Here is a 19,560-nt window from a genome sequence, read left to right as displayed (position 1 = left end):
ACAGCAACAGACACTTATCGGACTTTTTTCTTGCCAGGCCCTGGTATGTGGGCCTTTGGGCTTCTTGAGTGCATGTGCCACCGAAGGTAAGTAACTGACCCTGTACACATTGTTACGTAAATAGCACAGTGGTCATGAATGTGTATCGCAAAAACACGCTGGCTAAAATCAACATAAGCACAGACCCCTTCTTCTACAGGCTGCGGTTTCGTCCTCATGCGCGTTCTTATATCTTGCACTCACAACTAGAAGCACTGTACGTACATTCAGAAGGTTGTGTATTTTCGTGCCGTGTGTAATCGACACAAAACGAAAGACCGAATGTAACAACAATTACGCCATACGCAACTCGACAGCACTAAATAGCGTCTCATTTAGTGGTATGTTATCGCCTTACGGAAGTGTTCTTTTTCACAGCAAAGGAAGATGCGTCCAGTTGTCATTCTTGTAGTTCAGCAAAGTTTTCTCTTTGTCGAAATGATTGTTACTGACTGGCGTTATTTTTTTTTTTTTGCAGACTTGGATAGAGGTTTCAGGTTTTAAGTAGAGCTCCTTTTCTATTTTAACTATTATTCTAACTATATCTATATTACTTGATTATACTAACTATATTACTTGACTCCTGGGGAGTATGCTGCCGCAACCATTAATCTCAGGTTCGAAGGAGTGTGTGGAGGCGGGGTAGTTGGTGTACATTCATCGTGACTAAGCAGCACAAGGACGCTGAGAAAGAACGGAGACAGGACGACTGCTAACAGTAGTCCTGTCTCCGTTCTTTGTCCGCGTCCTCGTGCTGCTTAGTCACGATGAATCTCGGGTCCGCACTTGTTCGGTCAAATTCACATATCTCGTGTACACTGGTATACATATTATACTGTGGAGCCACAATTCATCTCATTGCTTAGTCCGCCATTGAAACTGGAATTCATTAACTCACGAAACATTTATTAGCTTTATACACGACATGTGTCTCTTACTTATATGCTTCCTGTATCTCCCTGTAGACTTATCATGAACCAGCCAGAGTAGCGGGGCACAAAGCGACGCAAGCGACGAAAACACATTCAAGAAAGACACAAGCGGATTCAGCTGTTGCTTCAAAAGAAGTGAGTTTTCCAACAATACAAACTTGTTAAATAAATATTTTCTGATAGCACAGTTCCTGCGCCTGTTGTGTTGGTGACAAATAAGCTGAGCAGCGACTATTACATTGTAGATGTTTTCACCAAGTCGGTTTTCCAGCCCAGAAGAGACGTAGCATCACTTCAAAGCACAATTCGGCCTCGGAGACGCGTTCTCAGGGCCGTCAGTCTCAGAGACGCGTTGCCCCATGCGCTTGAAACCTTACTAATAGGTGGATCTGCATGTCCGCTTTATTGCAGGTGAGAATTGTTCGGATTGGTGTTTGTGTTGAAGAGAAAAATGTCTGGTACTTCCACCTGGAATGAAAAGACCGCAAAACAGGCGCTATTTTCTGTAGCCCTTCTTCTTGTGAGCTGTGCAGCGGCGTATCGCAGGTTTATTCCGTCAATGTAAGTACACATCCTATTTCCTTATTGATTCATCTAGATAGTATATGCAAAGTACGAGCAATCTTGGTTATCCGGTATTTAACTGAAAAATTATTGCATCGGATGACATGCACGGGGCAGGGTGCCAAAGCTTACTCTACTTTAAATTTAATGAAAGTTAAATTTAGTATAAGTTATAAACTGCTATGTCAACTATCAGGTGGCTTAATGCTTGTTCCTCAGAGATTCCTTTTTTTTGCATATTGCCTAGGATTTCCCAGATAATTTTCTTGTTTCCTAGGATATTTCCAGCAAAGCAGAAGTGCACTTCAAAGCGAGCGAGCTGACATAAGCCTGATGAGCAAAGGGATTGCCCTGAACACCGTCCTACGGATACTTCGTGGTGAGCCATCGCCAACGCAAGTGCTCCTAAAGTGCTGGATGGGTCCATTAGCGCGAGACCTTTTGCCAGAGGCATATGATCCATCATTCCCAGCGGCGCGATCTCCGCAACGTTTCCATGCTACTGTTCATGCTTATCATCGCAAACTGGAGTCTCTCTCTGTGTCCGTGAGTGCCCCATCACGAATGTCCCAAGCAGTTTTATGGAGCGAAGTGCAGGTCAGCCCAAATTGGATTGGACGCCTTCAGCAGGTTAGAACAGTTCCATGGGCGGCAGCCATATGCTCGTGGCTCCCTGCTCCCTTGCGTGACGTGGTGTGGAACTTTGCATGGGGCATCCAACCCACGCGGGACCGCCTTCAGACATGGAACTTGACCCCGACGGACAATTGCCCGTACTGCAATTGTGTCGAGACGAACTACCACGTGCTTTTTGACTGTCGGATTGGAAGAATTTTTTGGGCAATTGGCTCGGCGGCATACGAACATCATATGCCCAGTGCCCTTACATCGTCGACAGTCCTGCCACTGGATTAGCGCACTTTTAACGGCTTGCGGGGCACAGGTTCTGTGGGCAGCGCGCTGCAAAGCTGTAGCACTGCGTCTGCGCAACATCCCTGTTTTCCTATTGGTGCGGAAATTGAGAGTTAGCGTAATCGCCATCCTGCAGCAGGATCTCTTCGCGCTGGGAGGGGAAGGCTTTGAGACTCCCGCCGCCTCATTGCACTAAACCAGAGCAGTTTATGAACTGAGTGGCGGAGTTCGCACCTCTTGCGAAGACTTGCGTTTGATATGCACCTGCGAGCGTATTCCCTGAAGTAAGAATGGTGAATTCACGATTTTATTGCTAAAATCACTAATAAAGTTAGGCGAATTTTTGCATTATGATGTCCAAGATGCGCAACTAACGCTGTTCATGTTGTGGCTTTGTTGTTGAAATTCAAGCGAGCTCGTCACACTGAACCCCACTCTGCGCACTTGTTGTGAAGCCATCTGTACCAGTGCACCTGGCGTTGGTATCCCTTCAAGAAGAAATTTCACATTCTGGTAAATCCACATTCTGGTCACACTATATGGTGGCTAGATAGTCACACTGAACCTGGCCAACGAGCTCGTTTCTTGGTACAGATTTGCCACCTGGCCGACGACTTGCCAAACATCGCTCTGCCTATCACTATGCAACATTACGCCAACGTTGGCTGGCCGAAAGGGTCGTTGGCCAACTCACGGTCATCCGACTTTTTGCCAACCGTCCAAGCGTCTTTTTGTTCAGTTGCATTCTTTTCGAGCTTGTTTGCAGTGCAGGCCGACATTGGTCCGTCTTTATTACGCCAATCTCTCAATATCACAATGTTCTCGGCCCCACGTCGCTCGCCGACCAAAAACCGGCCACTGGCCGGTGGTTGGTAGTCGGCAATTTCCACTTGGAAGTTACGAGATTTAATCCGTAGTACCGCAAACAAGTATCGTCACAGTTGTGTTCTGTTCATCCTTAGGAAAATCCTCCACGTGGTAATAAGGAATGCGTATTAAAGGGACCATAAAAGGATGCTTAACAAGCCTATGATCATTTTCAACTAGTTTCTCTGTACTAAAGCATTCACTCGATCTGTGAAATAGGAAGTTGAAAATGGTTCATAGCGAAAATATTCAATACTAACCACGGGCGTAAACGGCAGCTGCTACGAGCCACCTCCGAGGCGCACTGGCCGTGACATCATATACACAGCACATATGTTGCCGATTCGCGGACGGGTTTTGCGAGCGCATGCTTCGCCATGAAATACATTTTAATTTGGTCTGGAGACAAAATTGTACCTAACCGTTGACACAGAGTCCCACGAGATGTGTAAAATAGCCGCTGACTGTCAGCATGGTTACCGGAGCATGTTTTCCTTCCTCAACTTCTTGGTCAGAAAATGTCTCTGTCGATTGGTGTCGTACCGAACGATTCCTATACGCTGCGTGTGTCGCATATAACCTCTTCCTCAATCGCTAACAATTTGCCTTTCGCCATAGTTCAACTGATTTCGACGGCAGATATACGACGCCGTGGTTGTCCAAACCGAAACCCATGTGGTCCCGCGGGGTGTGTTGGCCTGGATGGCGATGATATAAGCTTGCTTCGAAGGTATCAGGTGGTCACGCCCTGCTATTTTTGCCTGATAACTGCGCCCCCGTTGTACTGAATACTGTTAAAAGTCGATGTGTGTACGTAGTGAGGGATCATGAGGACGATTTCCTGCGCAGAGTACTCGGAATTTGCGAAAATCATTTCATGGTCCCTTTAATGTACGTAGTGGCAAAGAACAGGGCATGCATGCTAATATGCATATGCACACTGAAATTCTTTTATTGTGCACTCAGCGAGGAGGAGAATCCCGCCAGTCCACAACCGCTATCGATGGAATGCGAGATACTAACCAAAGTACGTTAGTTTTCCAGCGTCAGCTGTGCCGTGCAGCTCCCCACAGGGCTCGTGGTGGCTGCGAGCTACTTCTCGCCGCGCAGGAACGCATCCGCGACTTTATCGTGTATGTATTCGCACCCTACCGCACACGCAAGCTTCCCGTCGTCGGAGACTTCAACATGGACGTTTCACTGGCCAAGAACCCCGGTTTCCTAAGTGATATATCCGAACAACTGGACCTTACGCTGTGCACCGACATCCGCTAACTCATAACCAGACGGGCTAGACTTGGTGTTCCAGAACAGCCCCCTCCATTAGGACACCAGTCACCTCTGCAACCATTTCAGCGACCACAAATCAGTACTCATCACGCTTAAGTAAATCTTGTCTAGACGCTACTTTCATCCGACCTAATTTCACCACATGTTCACCAAAATTCAGCGTCAGCTGCAGCTGACGCTGAATTTTGCATTACACGAGTCCGTAACTGTCCTTTCTTTTCTTTTTTCAATAAAACAACTGTGCTGTTCTCATGGGGCAAGCTGGAAACCGTAAAAGCAGGTTCCACTTCACGAGTCTCTCGTGAACAGTGAACGCCTGGGTTGGCACTCCGTGCCGTTCAAACAGACAGAACAGAAAGGTCAATGACATGTTCTGGACATGGGATGGTTTTGTGACGAGCACATCTCTGAAGGAAAATGGAGGTGGCAACTGCTCTCTTTTGCCCTGACAATACCTTCCACATTTGTCGTGTATGCAGTTTCACTGTTCTCGCACGCGTGAGACTAACATGCATGACGGTAATGCATAGTTTGAAACAGCCTCATTAACAAACGCAGTAAAACCGCGGTCCTCAACGATGTCGTAAGGCTGCGATCATCGCGCGTGACTGCCTCCACGACGTTCGCGCTTCTTTCATTTGACGGCGAAAATCTGCGCGCGCGGCTCAGACGTCGACGCTGACTACCACAAATCGACACCGAAGAAACGTGTTCGAGACGCTGGTGTTGGATGTGCATGCAGTGGCACGGTGAACAGGAGTGTTCAGCTTAGCTCCAACAAAATTTCGATACTGAACCGTAGGCCTCATAGAATGTTCAGAGTTCGTTGGCAACAGACAAATCCGTGATCGTGCTGACGATGCATGAAGCGTAATGCTGTTAAGCGTTTCGCTGGGGCAGACTTTAAAATGGCGGCTGCACCGAACGTGTAACCACGCATTCACAGGTGAGCATACCTCGAACCAGTACCTCACGCGTCGCTTTGCAGCTGTTCTACTATACATGTTCGTCGCCCTTACCACAACGTACAAATTCGAGAGCGCATATCGCAACATCTTTATAATACGATATGATATTCAAAGAAAATCGAACGTTCAAGCTTTTATGAATATTCGAAAACTTTGAATATAAAATTTTCGAATATAATATTTTCCAATGGGATACGTCATATTAACAAGCGCATTGTCATATTAACAAGCAACATCTATGGTGCTCCAGGTAAGCCCCTCATAAAGGAAGTCTGTTTCGTTCTGTCTCATTTATAGAAGATGCAGATATTGCAGGCAGAGTATTGCAATTAAATTGATTTTATTTTACCTGCACAATTTATTATTTGCAACCTGAAAATTTATTTACAATTTGTTGACGAAAAAAATCCGCTAAAAGCGTCTGCTTGGAAAGCTGTCAATGTGTAGCTTTTCCCGTGACTCAGTTGCACGGGCGATGGCGAATACAAACCACGCACAGGTCATCCCTCAGCCGCTGGACTTTTTTGGTCAGGAGGATGACTCGGTCTGTGGTGGACGGTCACAATAAGGGGGAGGAATACACGTGTTCTCCCCAGTTCATCCAGGAAATGTTGGTCATAGTCGGATTATCGAGTTGTTATAATAACAACAGGCTTTACACAGGACCTCCATTGGGAACAAACGATGCCCCCAGAAAATTGGTCATAAAGTGAGGATGTCATACTAACGAGTGTCATATTAACGCGTGTCGACTGCATATAGCGCATATTCGATTCGTAGCCGAAAATTTCGAATATGCGCACACCTCGAAGTTGTATGGCTTTATGTCCACGAACGCCCGTTTGTAAAGTTGCAGGTTTGTGCTCCACCTCAAGTTTGCAGAACAGACAACGTTTCTGTATAGCTTCTTGCTCCACGCTGTGTCTGCAAGGTGGAGATGGCACTTGTGTGACACCTCAAGTTTGTGCTGTGTGTGAACGCTTGTTTCTGCTTGTGACGCTGCAGGGGTCAGACGCCTGCAGAGGTGTCCTGCAGCGTTCAGCTCTCGCTGAACCCATCAGGGCTGACATCGCACTTGTACGGCTTCTCGTCCGTGTTGGCTCGCTTGTCACACTGTAGGTGCCCACCATGGTTGCACTCAGCAGTGCAGGTATTGCACTTGAACGGCTTCTCCCCCATGTGTGTCCGCTTGTGACACTTCAAGGACTTCCACAGGCTGAACTCCACAGGGCAAACATCGCACTTGAATGGCTTCTCACCCATGTACTTCCGCTTGTGATATTGCAGCTGATCCCTCCGCCTGAACTGTGCAGGACAATGGTCGCACTTGTATGGCTTCTCACCCGTATGTGTCTGCTTGTGGTATTGCAGTCGATCACTCCGAAAGAACTCTGCAGGACAAATATCGCACTTGTATGGCTTCTCTCCCGTGTGTGTCAGCTTGTGGACCCGTAGACTGGCTCTCTGGCGGAACTCAGCAGGGCAGACATCGCACTTGAATGGCTTCTCGCCCGTATGCGTGCGCTTGTGATTCCGTAGATGCCAGACCTGGCTGAACTTCGCAGGGCAGACATCACACTTGTATGGTTTCTCCCCAGTGTGTGTCCGCTTGTGAACCAGTAGACGCTTACTCCGATTGAACGCTGCGGGACAGATATCGCACTTGAATGACTTTTTACCCGTGTGTGTGTACTTGTGATCACGTAGACCTCCGCTCCGGTTGAACACTGCAGGACAGATATCGCATTTGAATGGCTTCTCGCTTGTGTGTGTCCACTTGTGATCTCGTAGAAGTCCGTTCCGGATGAACGCTGCAGGGCAGACATCACACTTGTATGGCTTCTCCCCAGTGTGTGTCCGCTTGTGCTCCTGTAGACCTCCACGGCGCTTGAACTTTGCGGGGCAGACATCGCATTTGAATGGCTTCTCGCCTGTGTGCGCCCGCTTGTGGTTCCATAGAAGCCCATTGCTGCTGAACTTGGCAGGGCAGACATCACACTTGTATGGCTTCTCCCCAGTGTGTGTCCGCTTGTGATCCCGTAGAAGCCCGCTCCAGTTGAACGCCGCGGGGCAGACATCACATTTGAATGGCTTCTCGCCCGTGTGTTTCCGCTTGTGATCCCGCAGAGACCTGCTCCAGCTGAACTCTGCAGGGCAGACATCACACTTGTATGGCTTCTCCCCAGTATGTGTCCGCTTGTGATTCTGTAGACTGTTAAAACGACTGAACTCTGCAGGACATGTATCACACTTGTGTGCCTTCTTGCCCGTGTGTGTCTCCTTGTGTCGCCGCAGGGAGTTGCTATGACTGAACTCTGCAGGACAGAGATGGCACTTGTATGGCTTCTCGCTGGTGTGTGTCTCGTGCTGCTGCACATGCATGCTCTGGAAGGACACTACAGGACAGAGGTAGAACGTGTGTGTATCCTCGCCCATGTGCGTTTTCCCGTGACGACACAGGCTGGTGCTCTGGCTGAACTGTGCAGAACAGTGATCGGGTTTGCGTGGCTTCTCATCAGCACACCTAGACATGTGATTCTCTTGACTCACAGACTGGGAGAACGCAGAGGTACAGATGTTGCACCCAATAGCCCCCTCTCCCATTTGAACATCGGATGGAGGAATAGCAGCACAATTTTCAGACTCATTGTGACACTGTGGAAACGTGTGGCATTTCTTGTTGGCATTCATCGTGCATGCAGGTCCACTTGACTGGCTCTGGTCTGGAGGCCGTTCCGCGGGCTGACCGTTCATAGTGACGAGTGCAATGTTGTCAAAGAGCGGTTTAACTCTTATTGTGTTGATCTTCGGCTGTACATATGCGAAAATGCAACTTGAAGATGCTTGATCACAAGTGCCTCTAGGCTGGCCCATAATATAGAGCATAGCAGTGCTTTCTCTTGTCCCTGAAAATTCAGAAATCGGACAATAAGAAGCCATACCAGTCCAGGCGCACTTCTGCTTCACAATGTTTGAAAAACTAGATGGCGCCACATTAGCTGCGCCTTAGCACGCTGTTCACATCCGACCCCTCATATAGTCCTCACCGTGCACGATTGAGGCTGCATGAGACGGAAGACCCTGAATTCAACTCTGGACACTCATGGCTTCTTCGTTTTCTTGTTCTTTCTTTTCCTGAGTGAGTATTTTTAGTCTTAGTCTGTTGTTAGTATATATTTAAGCTGTGCTTCTTGTTTTCTCAAGTCACCGGCATCTGTACTCAGTGTTGTGTAATTTTTAGTAAATCTTGTTGTTTGAATACCTTAAGGCTGCACTCTTGCCTATGTACTCTGCTGGCACACGAATGTGATCAGACAGTGCAGAAGGTAGTACGAGTGATACACGCACAGATGGAATTATGAAATGTGGGTTGCCAGGTGCGAGTCTGAGTGCTAGTCAATCTTCAACAGAAGAGGGCATGAAATGATCATGGAGAAGTTATTTCATATGATCAAAGCTCGGAGATCAGCCTCTGGGAGGCTGTCAACTTGCTGCACTAACGGCTCCATGGTACACTATAGCACTTGCGTGTTTCAGGATAACACACCGTTTTTGCCAATAAGGTGACACTGACCTCACTCATTTTTTCACCCATTCTCTAATTCGATCTTCAGAAAATTCGATATCGACTTACGGGTTGCTGTCAAGGTCCATAATGCAAGTTCACTGCACTATCAAAGCCACTCCTTGAGCGATTATCATTTTTCTGTTAAAATCCTCGTCCACATTTCCAGTGAAAGAAAGACACTGCGTGTGCAGCCATAAGATATTTGTATACAGTCGAACCTCTGAATAACGAACGTCTATTTAACGAAATCCTCTATTTAACGTACATATTTCGTGACATTTACGCGTCCCCATAGACCTCAATGCATTTCTAAAGTCTATTTAACGAAATGCCTTCATTTGGTTGTCTCCATTTAACGAAAGCCGCGGGCAACGGAAAGCTTCCACACGGGTCGCTTCACCCGTCGCGCAGGAGAAGGGAGGAGTTTTGACGCTGACCTCACGTGAGTTCTCATTGGTTATTGGCGTTTCCACGTGGTGTAGGCATGGCATTCTATTGTGGTGTGCGATAGCGAAAGGAAAAAGACACGTGGTTACCCATTTTACGACATTTCGTCGTCTGTGCTGTGTCGAGGTGGTTGCGTCGTTGCGTGTTGTCATGAGTGCAAGTAAAAAACGCAAAGTTTTGACACTGGATGACAAAGTCGCGATGATTGATGCGGTGTCCAAAGGGGAAAAGAAAAAAGATGTTGCAATGCGTTTCAACGTCCCTCCAAGCACGCTGTCCACGATACTCAAGTCCAAGGAAGACGTTCTGAAAGCTGTGCGTTCCGGGTCGTGCAGCGGCCAGCGCAAGAAGTTGAAGGCAGCGACCTACGGGGACGTTGACAAGGCTGTCTTCAAGTAGTTCACGGACATACGTGCGAAGAACATTCCAGTCAGCGGTGCCGTCCTTCAGCAAAAGGCAAGAGACTTCGCATGCTTGCTTGGATGCGATGATTTCAAAGCAAGCACCGGGTGGTTGCAGAAATTCAAAATGCGGCATATGATCGTTGGCAAGACCGCAAGTGGAGAGTGCCATGCCACGGACACTGAACAGGCATCGGCATGGCATAAAGATCGCTTGCCAGAAATTATGGCGACTTACAAGCCATCCGACATCTACAATGCCGACGAAACAGGCCTGCTTTTTCAAATGTTACCGAAAAAGACTCTGGCGCTTAAGGGTGACCGCTGCCATGGTGGAAAACAAAGCAAGCTGCGTCTCACGGTTTTGCTCTGCACTAACATGGATGGCAGCGACAAGCGCGTCCCGCTTGTTATCGGGAAAAGTGCAAGACCACGATCGTTCAAAAATGTTGCGAGAATCCCCGTAAAGTACGTGGCGAACTCTAAAGCGTGGATGACGCGCAGCATTTTCGTAGAATGGCTGAACGAGCTCAACAGCGACATGAAGAACCAGAGAAGAAATGTGTGCCTGCTTGTGGACAAATGTTCGGCGCACCACATTCAGGGTCTGGAACTAAGCAATGTGCAAGTGCACTTCTTTCCCGCAAACTGCACATCGTTGATTCAGCCTTTGGACCAAGGCATAATAAACAGTGTGAAGTTTGCGTACCGGCGTCGCCTGATCGACAGGCTCCTCCTAAACCTGATGTTAAACTTGCCCACAAAAGTGGAAGTCTCCCATGCGGTGGAGGTGCTGTCAGCTGCGAGGCAGTCAACGGGAGCGGTGATCATCGCGAGCTGCTTTCGAAAGGCCGGGCTTGGCCTCTGCGAGCAGGAAACAGCAGCAGAAACTGAAACTGTGCAACCTGGGCTCGTTCAGGCATGGGAATCTCTGATGGATTGGGAAGGTGCAGTGCCGGCGGGCGTGGAACTATCCGACTACATCAACAGTGACAGTTGTGTTGTAGCTACCGAGGAGCTCGACGACGACGACATCGTGGACTCAGTGCGTGACACGGGGGACGCCGGGGACACTGTCGAAAGTGATGGACCGGACGAAGAGCCGCCGCCTACAGCTGCTGATGTCCTCAAATCCATCGACACACTGCGCCGTTACGCGACAGCGCAAGGGAACCAGGAAAGAGCAGTGGAGGCGATCTGGACTTATGAACGTTGCGTGCTTCCGACGTTAACAAGGACGGTCCAGGCAAAGCTCACGGATTACTTTGTACGGCCATGAGTGACATCTGCATTCAGTTGTAAATAAAGTACGTGTTATTTGCTAATGTGACTCCGTAATTTGCCATTTTTTTTGTCCTTCAGTGTGGAGGACTGTTTTATGGCGACTTACGCATTCTACTACGCGTATCGGTGGATCGGCCGTGCTTTTTTTTTTATTTTTTTGCGTGATCGGTTTAACGAAGTCCTCTATTTAACAAATTAAAATGCCAACATTTGCAATTTCGTTATATAGAGGTTCGACTGTATTTACTTTGTGGCGTAGAAGAAGGGTGACACAAAACTACAATACTAAATGTTTGTATGTCAAACGTCGCCATGCCAGTACTGGACAGCTGTTTCGGCCTTCTTGGGCCTCATCAGCAGTACGCAGGCAGGCAACATTTGAGTGGATGGCGTCAGAAGGTCATGTAACACGTGATTCCTCCCGTCAGGTTTTTTTCTCTTTAAAATAGCTTTTTTTCCTTCTAGTATACTCCACTGGCTTTGCACTGGGCTTTCAGTGGTGACTTAGCTCACCCTGACGGGAGGAATCACGTGTTACGTGACCTTCTGACGTCATCCACTCAAACGTTGCCTGCCTGCGTACTGCTGATGAGGCCCAAGAAGGCCGAAACAGCTGTCCAGTATGGCATGGCGACGTTTGACTTACAAACATATGCTATGCATGCAGCCAAAGAGCTCCGGCTATTTTTTTTTTCCTAACAATACTAAATAGTTTTTTAAGCGTTGCAGCATCACACCGTTCTGAGATATCACCGTAACATCGTTCCGAGATACTGTGAGCCAATATCGGCAGCTAGCCGGTGCAGGAACAGTGGAAGAAACCCAGCATGGTGAAACTAATTCAAAGGACAATTCTGGTATCTCAGAGACGAGATCCGAACGTGCTGGTGATTTTCCCCGGTGTCAGGAAAAATACACCAGCAATTTTTTTTTTATGCTACACATACGGGAGAGGATCTGTGCTACAAGTGTGCGTGTTTATTGTTGACATAGAGGTATATTTATATTATATATATAATATATATAAAATAAATAATATACAATATATAAATTATGCAGAAGAATAAAAGTTCAGAAGACCACGAAGTAAACGGGGTTATGAAGGAATGAAAGGCAAACAACGAAAGTAGGGGAAGTAAAAAGGGGGTGATTTATTACAATTTAAACTAATAGGGGTATGGTTACCATTGCGGAGGAAGCTCCGCCTTCGTCAAGTTGATCAACGTTGATCATAGGCACCCTGTTTATGTATGGCGATATACTCGATCGCTTAGTTGAAAAATAAATGCAGATCAGCTTCATATTTTTTCATGCTTGTGCTGAGCTCGAACAAATTCGAACAAATCTTCAGTCCCCTTTGAGTTCAGATTGACGGCATTGCCTTGTATAAAGAATTACAAATTTTCCTGGCATAATTTTCCACTTCATTCCTTCAGTTGCACCTACTGTGACTTGTCTCCTCACTTAGAAACATCATATGCAGTCAGTTACGCTGTCTGAGTCTGGAAAAGTTGCAATAATGCAGGAGTGAATCAAGAATATTTCCGTATATTTTGCATACACTTTGAAAATCTTCTGCAGAAGACAGCACTTACGGGATGGAAAACTGATACATGACGAACAGGAAACCGAAAACCATTTTGGTCTATTCTTCTTCCTGTCTATATCGTACCATTGAATTTGGCGCTGACAAATAGCCCTGTCACACGGGTAGTTTACAATCATCATTGAAGCCAAAGCGCACTGAAAATGTGTGCAGTGCCACCAACTGTATAGCGCGTCTGCTCCTCAAAGAGCATTGGATCTCATTCACCCTGACAGATTACACACCTGGTGATGCTACAACCTACTAGATTCTAGCGAACATGTCGTACGGACCCCTTCCCAGCGCCACTTTTGGAGGATGGCGGTGGCGCCACTCATCGGCTCCGTTACTGCTTCCTCAACTTCTACAGTAATCTGTACTTTAGCTTACCTTAGCATTATCGTACGAGCGGTGGATGTCCCACGAGAGATGCTTGAGTTCTAAAGTTGATTATCATCATCATTCTAAGCGTTTTCATAGGAACTGTTGCTGTCGTCTGCTACGGTAATCGTGCGTCCCCCACTTCCAGACGTTCAAATTCAAATTTTCATCATCCAATCATGATTTCCTGGGGCCGATGGGTGGAGCCCCCTAGTGGATCGTGCGGACGGGCTCCACATTGGGTTTGCCGATTATGACACGATCGCTATAACCTGGTAGGTCGTGGATGCTACGCACACGTTCAATTGCCCTTTGTTTCAATGGTTATGAAGAGCACCCATATGGCAGCCTGGGTATAAATACCCTTGAGCACTTTGTACTTACCCTCTGATGCTGAGCAACAGCTGTGTTCCATCTGGTCCTGCTCTGTCAAGATGGCAACATTGTAAGGCTCTGTTTTCACAACTGCTATTGGATGTCCATTTGAAGATTCCTCTCGAGGTTCTTCTTTAATGTGACATATCCCAGCTGTTGCTCCTGAAGTAAAACAATAAAGAAGATAATTAGGCTACATTGCAACGTTACGTAATGACTTTATGTCATGTGACGGCCCCCTCTGTACCCTTTCTGAACCTAGTTTAGGCTCTACATATTTTCAACTTCAACATCAGGGTATCTATCACATTGGAGGCCTCAGATTCCCTGACCCTTCCAGGTTTTCACTCACTTTTTCGAGCAAACTTCCTGGCCAAAACAAACGAGAGCTTGGTGCCTAATGCTCAGTTTTGGCACTGATACACCATAAAGAGGATCACTTATAGAATATTGGTGCCGTGTCTTCACACAAGCGACATTCCCCCAGAAAGCGGAAGATGATAAAAGCGTCACAGCTTTCTTCTGTTACGTGAGCGGGAGAGCTCAACGTGGTGTCGTCCCGTACACTGCTAGCCGCTGGGAATACCTTGCTACACAGCCACAAGACATTCCGTAGCAGACGACAGAAAAACACGCTGATGGTGTCGTCTGCTAAGTGCGCAGTACGCCACTGCCGATATGCCGGCACCGTGTGAATTCCTCACCATAACACAGGACGGAACTTTGACTCTGGGAGCAGTGTTCTCGTTTTTCTTTCACCAGAATATTCCGTGAGGGTGTAGCTCGTGTGAATACACGGTACCTCACATTTTTGCCTCCGAGCTCGTTGTACTGGCAAACTGCCGCTTGCTGCAACGGTGCCGTGGCGCAGCCGCTGAACCACCGGCGAGCACTCACTATCTTCTGCTCATCATCTCGGCACTATGTCCATGATATTCGCCACTTTCAGCATACTTTTTGGTAAATTTCCCGACAATCCCACACCCTTTCCAGTCGCATCAAAATTCCCTGACAATGTTGGCCTGGCATTGACAAAGCAAGTATATCTCTGCCTCTCATCTTAATCTTTCATTAAATTTAAAAGTCTCCACTCGAGTTAGAGTTCCATCAGAGTTCAACAAGTACAAGAGCCCAAATAAGACACTAAATTGAACCACATAAGTGAGATCAGTCAATACAAAGTAGCTTTTTCCGAAGTTGAAGATGAACAACTAGCCAACAAATTTATTTGTTGGCCAGAAAGCTGCTGTTGCGATAACACTGCGACCGACTGATCCGTCCAGTTATAGCCTAGTTTGAGAATCTTCCGCAGAAGAGCGCACGTGCAGGATACGTGATGAACTGAAAAGCGTTTCTGTAGCATCCTTCTTTTTGTCCATGTCGTGCCTTTCAATTTGGCATTGACCAAATCCCCTCGACCATTTTGTATTTACCTTCTGATGCTGAGTCACGGCTGTGTTGTCCCATCTGGTCCCGTTCTGCCAAGAGTGCAACACTGTAAGGCTCTGTTTTCACTTCTACGAGTGGCTGTTCATTTGAAGAGTCCTCTCGAGGTTCTTCTTTAGTGTCGCACATCCCAAGTGTTTCTCCTGAAGTAAAACAACGCAGGAGCTCCAAGTCATGTGACAGACACCTCCAATGTGAACCTAGTTGTGCCTGTGCGCTTTTCAACATTTTTCATCACTTTTGGCCATCAAAGGTACAGGTCACGACTTAAAAAGTTTACGGAACACCACAGCGGTGTTCACCATAGCGGCGTAGTCATCGGAGCCACACCGCTGCTGCAAACAGGAGCAGGTAGACTTACAAACAGGTGACTGGGCACACTATACGCACCTCTCAGTAAGTGTGTCCGCCCCCGTTCCCTGCTGGGGTGTCGCTCCGGTCAAGAAATACGTCGCTCTGGCGTTCCGTAAACTTTTGTCAGGGTCTGTACTAGGGTTGCCACCTTTCACAGTAAAAAAAATACCGCCTGGGGGAGAGGAGGTGGAGTAGGGGGAAAGGGAAAGACTCCTGGGAAAGGGCAAGCGGGTATGCGGTGGACGGGCACACAGAGAGAAAGGCAGTGCTTGCTCGCTCAAATACGGGGACATGTATGTTCCTGTGTGGAGCTGGACTATTGGAGCCTCATGGGACCGCCCTTGCATTCCGTTGCCGGAAACGGAAGAGCACAATGCAAAGGAAAGATTTGTGGGAATATGTAAGAGCGTAGCAATATGCAACTTAATTGCGCCGAGACAATTTGCTCGGACTTGTACGAGCTAAAGAGAAGAAAATATGTGAACATGAGTGCATTGCATTACGAAGTTGCTGACAGTATGGTGGCGCTCGCGCATGAAATTTCGCTGCAATTTTGAACAAACCGAGTGGCGCGAACAAAATTTGTGCAAGTATATAATGGCCTTTGGAGCGATTGCTCGTTCTTGTCTTGTGAACACCGTCGCAGTTTTCACCAAAATTTTTGAGGACGTTCCTCTAATTTCCTCATTTGACAAATGCACAATAGTTATTCGCTATGTGCGGGCATCGTCGCGTGCATGGAACATATATGATGCAGCTGCATCCTTGCGAGCTCGGGCCATCGAAGTGACCATGCATAGCACGCACTGCAGACGTCTTTTTTACTTCCCTTGAGAATCAGTGTTTGCCAAGTTCTTCGAATGGGAGGACATCCCTCCCCACCCACCCACCCACATCCTAATACCCCCAAAATCTGGAAGAGACCTCACTACAATTTTGTGACATTGCACAATACTTTCTCAAAAGCATATAAAGTTCCCCCCCATAATGCACGCATAAAGTAATGCATAAAGTAATGCATAAAGTAATGCACAAATTAGTTTCATCAAGAATAGCGCCCCTGGTAACGCGTACGGGGTGAAAGAAAGCATCAAAATCGGAAACGTATTACTGGAGTATTATAATACTTATAATACACAATTTTGCATATTATAATATAAACATATATAGTATAGATACTGAAACCCGTATTATAATAAGTAATACAAATGCAGCATGTATTACAGTCGCACTATAATAACAAAAAGTATCGTAACACATGCCCAGCCCTGGGGTATTATACCATTAACACAAATCTGCATGAGGCATGCAATTTTTCGTGCATGCCTCGTAATGTTCATCTTGAGTGACAGCTGGGTAGACATTTCGGCGGGCACCTGGCACCCACTGGAAAAGTTTTAGGGTGGGGCAAAGGGGGACTCGGGGGGCCCCCCAAACCCCTACACAGTCAGTGCCCAGCGTACTTGAAATGTCATGGTGATCAGCGATGTACAGATCATCAACCACACACAAACATTCGTTGGTGATCAACTCAGGCTGCAACCGTCCTGACTATGCAGCAGGTGAATTGCGCGTTTTAGTGGAGCCTGTACAACATGACGGAAATTGATGTTCTGAGGATGGAGGACAGAAGAAAGGACAAACACTTCCTTCATTCGAGCCTGTACAACAACTGTAGATTTGATTTCGGAGATGTATTAGGAGATGAGTGCGAGAACCTCGAAAGCTCCGCTCGGCACTTTGTAACTGTTGCGCTATTCAAATGTACAAAGTCAAGTGTGCATCTCACAGGAGTGTGGTAGCAAGCCGACACGATATTCGAAAAAAAAAGGAAAAAAAAGAGAAGAGATTCGAAAAAGTTCCATCCGCCCCGATTACTCGCTCCTGGACCCGTCTGGGACCAGTTCGGGATCAACCCGGTTTCTCCCTCAACTACAATCACGTATCAGGTGGTACCATATGCACTATTTAGTAGCAAGTTACACTAGCAAGTTACACCCGGGATTACTGAACTAAAAATAGCACCCAATTTTTCCCTCCAGATTCCTCTTCAGGCATTTAACCCAAAAAGGTCCTACGTATATATCTATAGAACATTCACCACCCAACTGTACAGTTTATACAAGGATTTTACCATCAGCATCACCTCCTGATGAAGACTCCCTGCAGTGCTGTAGCTGTGTCTGGCCCTCTTCTGATAAACATGTAGCATCAGGTGGTTCTAATTTTACTCTCACCAGCTGACCACTGAACTCTGAGGAGGGCTGCATTTCTTCAGGTTGTGAATCCAAGGGGCTGGTACGTGATGTTGCCTCTTCCTTCATGGGGGGTAAACTGTTTGCTGCCCTTGTCCCATGCAGGGTAAGGGGGACAAAGAGACAAGTAGGCTGGGAAGAGAAAAAAATACAGCACTAGTTTTCGTAAGTGTAACGCGAAAAGGCTGAACAGTGTATGTTGATCAAAGTGCAGACTCACTGTCTGTTGGAGCATCAGCTGTGTCCGCATGGGTACTCAGTTAAGAAAGAAGGGATGCCAGTGAGAGGTTCTCGATGTACTGACTTTTTTTCCTTCTGAAGAGAGAAATACGATACTCGCATCTGAGTACTCCCTAGTGTCAACACATAGTGTTTCCGAGATGTAAGAGGAGGATGCACCCACTTTCTTAGGTACTCTTTCCCACCAAAAAGTAATGAGCAATTTGTTTAGTGGATAACATTTGAGTAGCTGATGGTCAATTCTATTTCAATGATTGTCATGGCTAAAGAGATTTCTCAGTGTGTTTGTATAAAGCTACCCAACTTCCACTAGACAGGTCACTCACAGCCATGCTTGGTTTATTTATTTAATTATTCGTGGCATATTACGAAGCGCCACCAGGTGGTTCAAGTAGAAATCCTGTGAAAAGTGGTAAGACTGGTAAAATCTCCTCGCTAGCATGACATGTCGCTTGTTCGACGATGACAGAGATTTTTCTTTTGTTTTGTGCAAAAGGGGGATGAACACGTGTTCTTCTCTCAGCAGTTCTACTGTCATTCGTTCAACGAGTGGTCCTCGTTGGTCGAGCAATATCATTGGAAAAACTAAGCAGACAATGATTGACAATTCGTATGTAATTGTCTTTTCTATATGTGTTCCAGCCTCGGAACATCAATTGTCTCATAAAAGCAGACAATCTTATTGGATTTCCCCCGCAAATAAGGTGTATGTTGTTCACAATGCCTCTTGTTTTGCAACAAATCGTGGCACAAACTTGTGTGCCACATGGTCTTCTTTTATGTGTGCCATACACGGTCATGTCTCGATTATCCGGACACCTCGGGAGTCAGGAGGAATCCGAAAAACCTGGGAGACCTCTCTATAGCTCCGAAAAAGACAACAAGGAAGAGATCGCTACTTCAAAAATTCATGCGAATTTAGCTGCTTGAAATTAGCAGCCATGCGTCTCACAGAATTTTAGTCGAGCGGCACCTCTGGATCACTTGGCAAGGGATGGCCCAAGTTGAAAGTTGGGAACGCGGTGTCTGTGTATCGCCCTTTTCCGTTTTAGTGCTTCTACCCACATCAATTGTTGAGTGTCCTCATTAACAGAGAGAACCTTTCATAACTGGAGGCCCGAAAAGCTTCATAACCTACCCATTCAATCCTCCGGCCAAACTTTAGCTCACCTCCGAAGTTGCTTTTGGCATTTGGCTAGTTCAGTAAGTTCACCATACTTTGGTATTTTCAAAAATACTCCAAAAGCCGGGAGACGACACAACTAGACATTTTGACCTTGAAAGAACTGATGTTCTGAGGCTGGAACAACATAGAAGGGACAAATACATACAAAGCCTCAATTTGCCTCAATCTTCCATCTTTCACAGACATTTTGGTATTTTGGCTTTCTCCGCGGATTTTGGATTTGTTGTCGGATTTTGGGATGTCAACGATGTCGATGACTTGAACTTGAATGGCTCACAGCTGGAAGATGAAAGTCACTGAAAAGGTTAGCCAGCTGTAGGATTCGAACCCGCATCTTCTGTATTACCGCACAGCGGGCTCACAGCGACATAGCAGTCGACGCCGCTGCCGAACTTCAATCATCACTTGAGTTGTTTTAATTTATTCCATTCTTTGGCGTTAGAGGTTGGAGGAGTTGGAGGATTGC

The 19,560-nt window shown here is 46.8% G+C and overlaps 1 protein-coding gene across 4 annotated transcripts; it reads right to left on the bottom strand.

Moving 5' to 3' along the window:
- Positions 1-5,893: 5,893 nt before the first annotated feature.
- Positions 5,894-19,294, bottom strand: LOC135378830 (zinc finger protein 431-like). 4 transcript variants are annotated; one of them, XM_064611942.1, is made up of 6 exons: positions 19,240-19,294; positions 17,889-17,983; positions 17,548-17,800; positions 15,047-15,202; positions 13,623-13,775; positions 5,894-8,478 (listed from the first exon to the last, which is right to left on the bottom strand). In XM_064611942.1, exons 2-6 carry the CDS (start codon positions 17,916-17,918, stop codon positions 6,611-6,613), a joined length of 2,460 nt encoding a protein of 819 aa, XP_064468012.1. In that variant the 5' UTR covers positions 17,919-17,983; positions 19,240-19,294; the 3' UTR covers positions 5,894-6,610. The 4 variants fall into 4 exon arrangements, with proteins under 4 accessions (XP_064468012.1, XP_064468011.1, XP_064468013.1 ...); XM_064611941.1 differs by having other exon boundaries at positions 19,047-19,291; XM_064611943.1 differs by having other exon boundaries at positions 19,079-19,291.
- Positions 19,295-19,560: the final 266 nt, after the last annotated feature.

Source organism: Ornithodoros turicata, chromosome 1 (genome assembly GCF_037126465.1).
Source record: "Ornithodoros turicata isolate Travis chromosome 1, ASM3712646v1, whole genome shotgun sequence".
Taxonomy (NCBI): domain Eukaryota; kingdom Metazoa; phylum Arthropoda; class Arachnida; order Ixodida; family Argasidae; genus Ornithodoros; species Ornithodoros turicata.
The sequence above is the reverse complement of the archived record's forward strand: the minus strand, read 5'-3'. Positions and strand labels throughout refer to the sequence as shown.

What these genes read in the sequence shown, in the direction of transcription:
- LOC135378830 (XM_064611942.1), bottom strand. Translation starts at nt 17,918, where the DNA reads ATGCGGACACAGCTGATGCTCCAACAGACA. An exon ending in ATCAGGAGGTGATGCTGATG is followed by an intron (nt 15,203 to 17,547) that starts GTAAAATCCTTG and finishes GTTTTACTTCAG; the next exon opens with GAGAAACACTTGGGATGTGC. An exon ending in CCGTGACTCAGCATCAGAAG is followed by an intron (nt 13,776 to 15,046) that starts GTAAATACAAAA and finishes GTTTTACTTCAG; the next exon opens with GAGCAACAGCTGGGATATGT.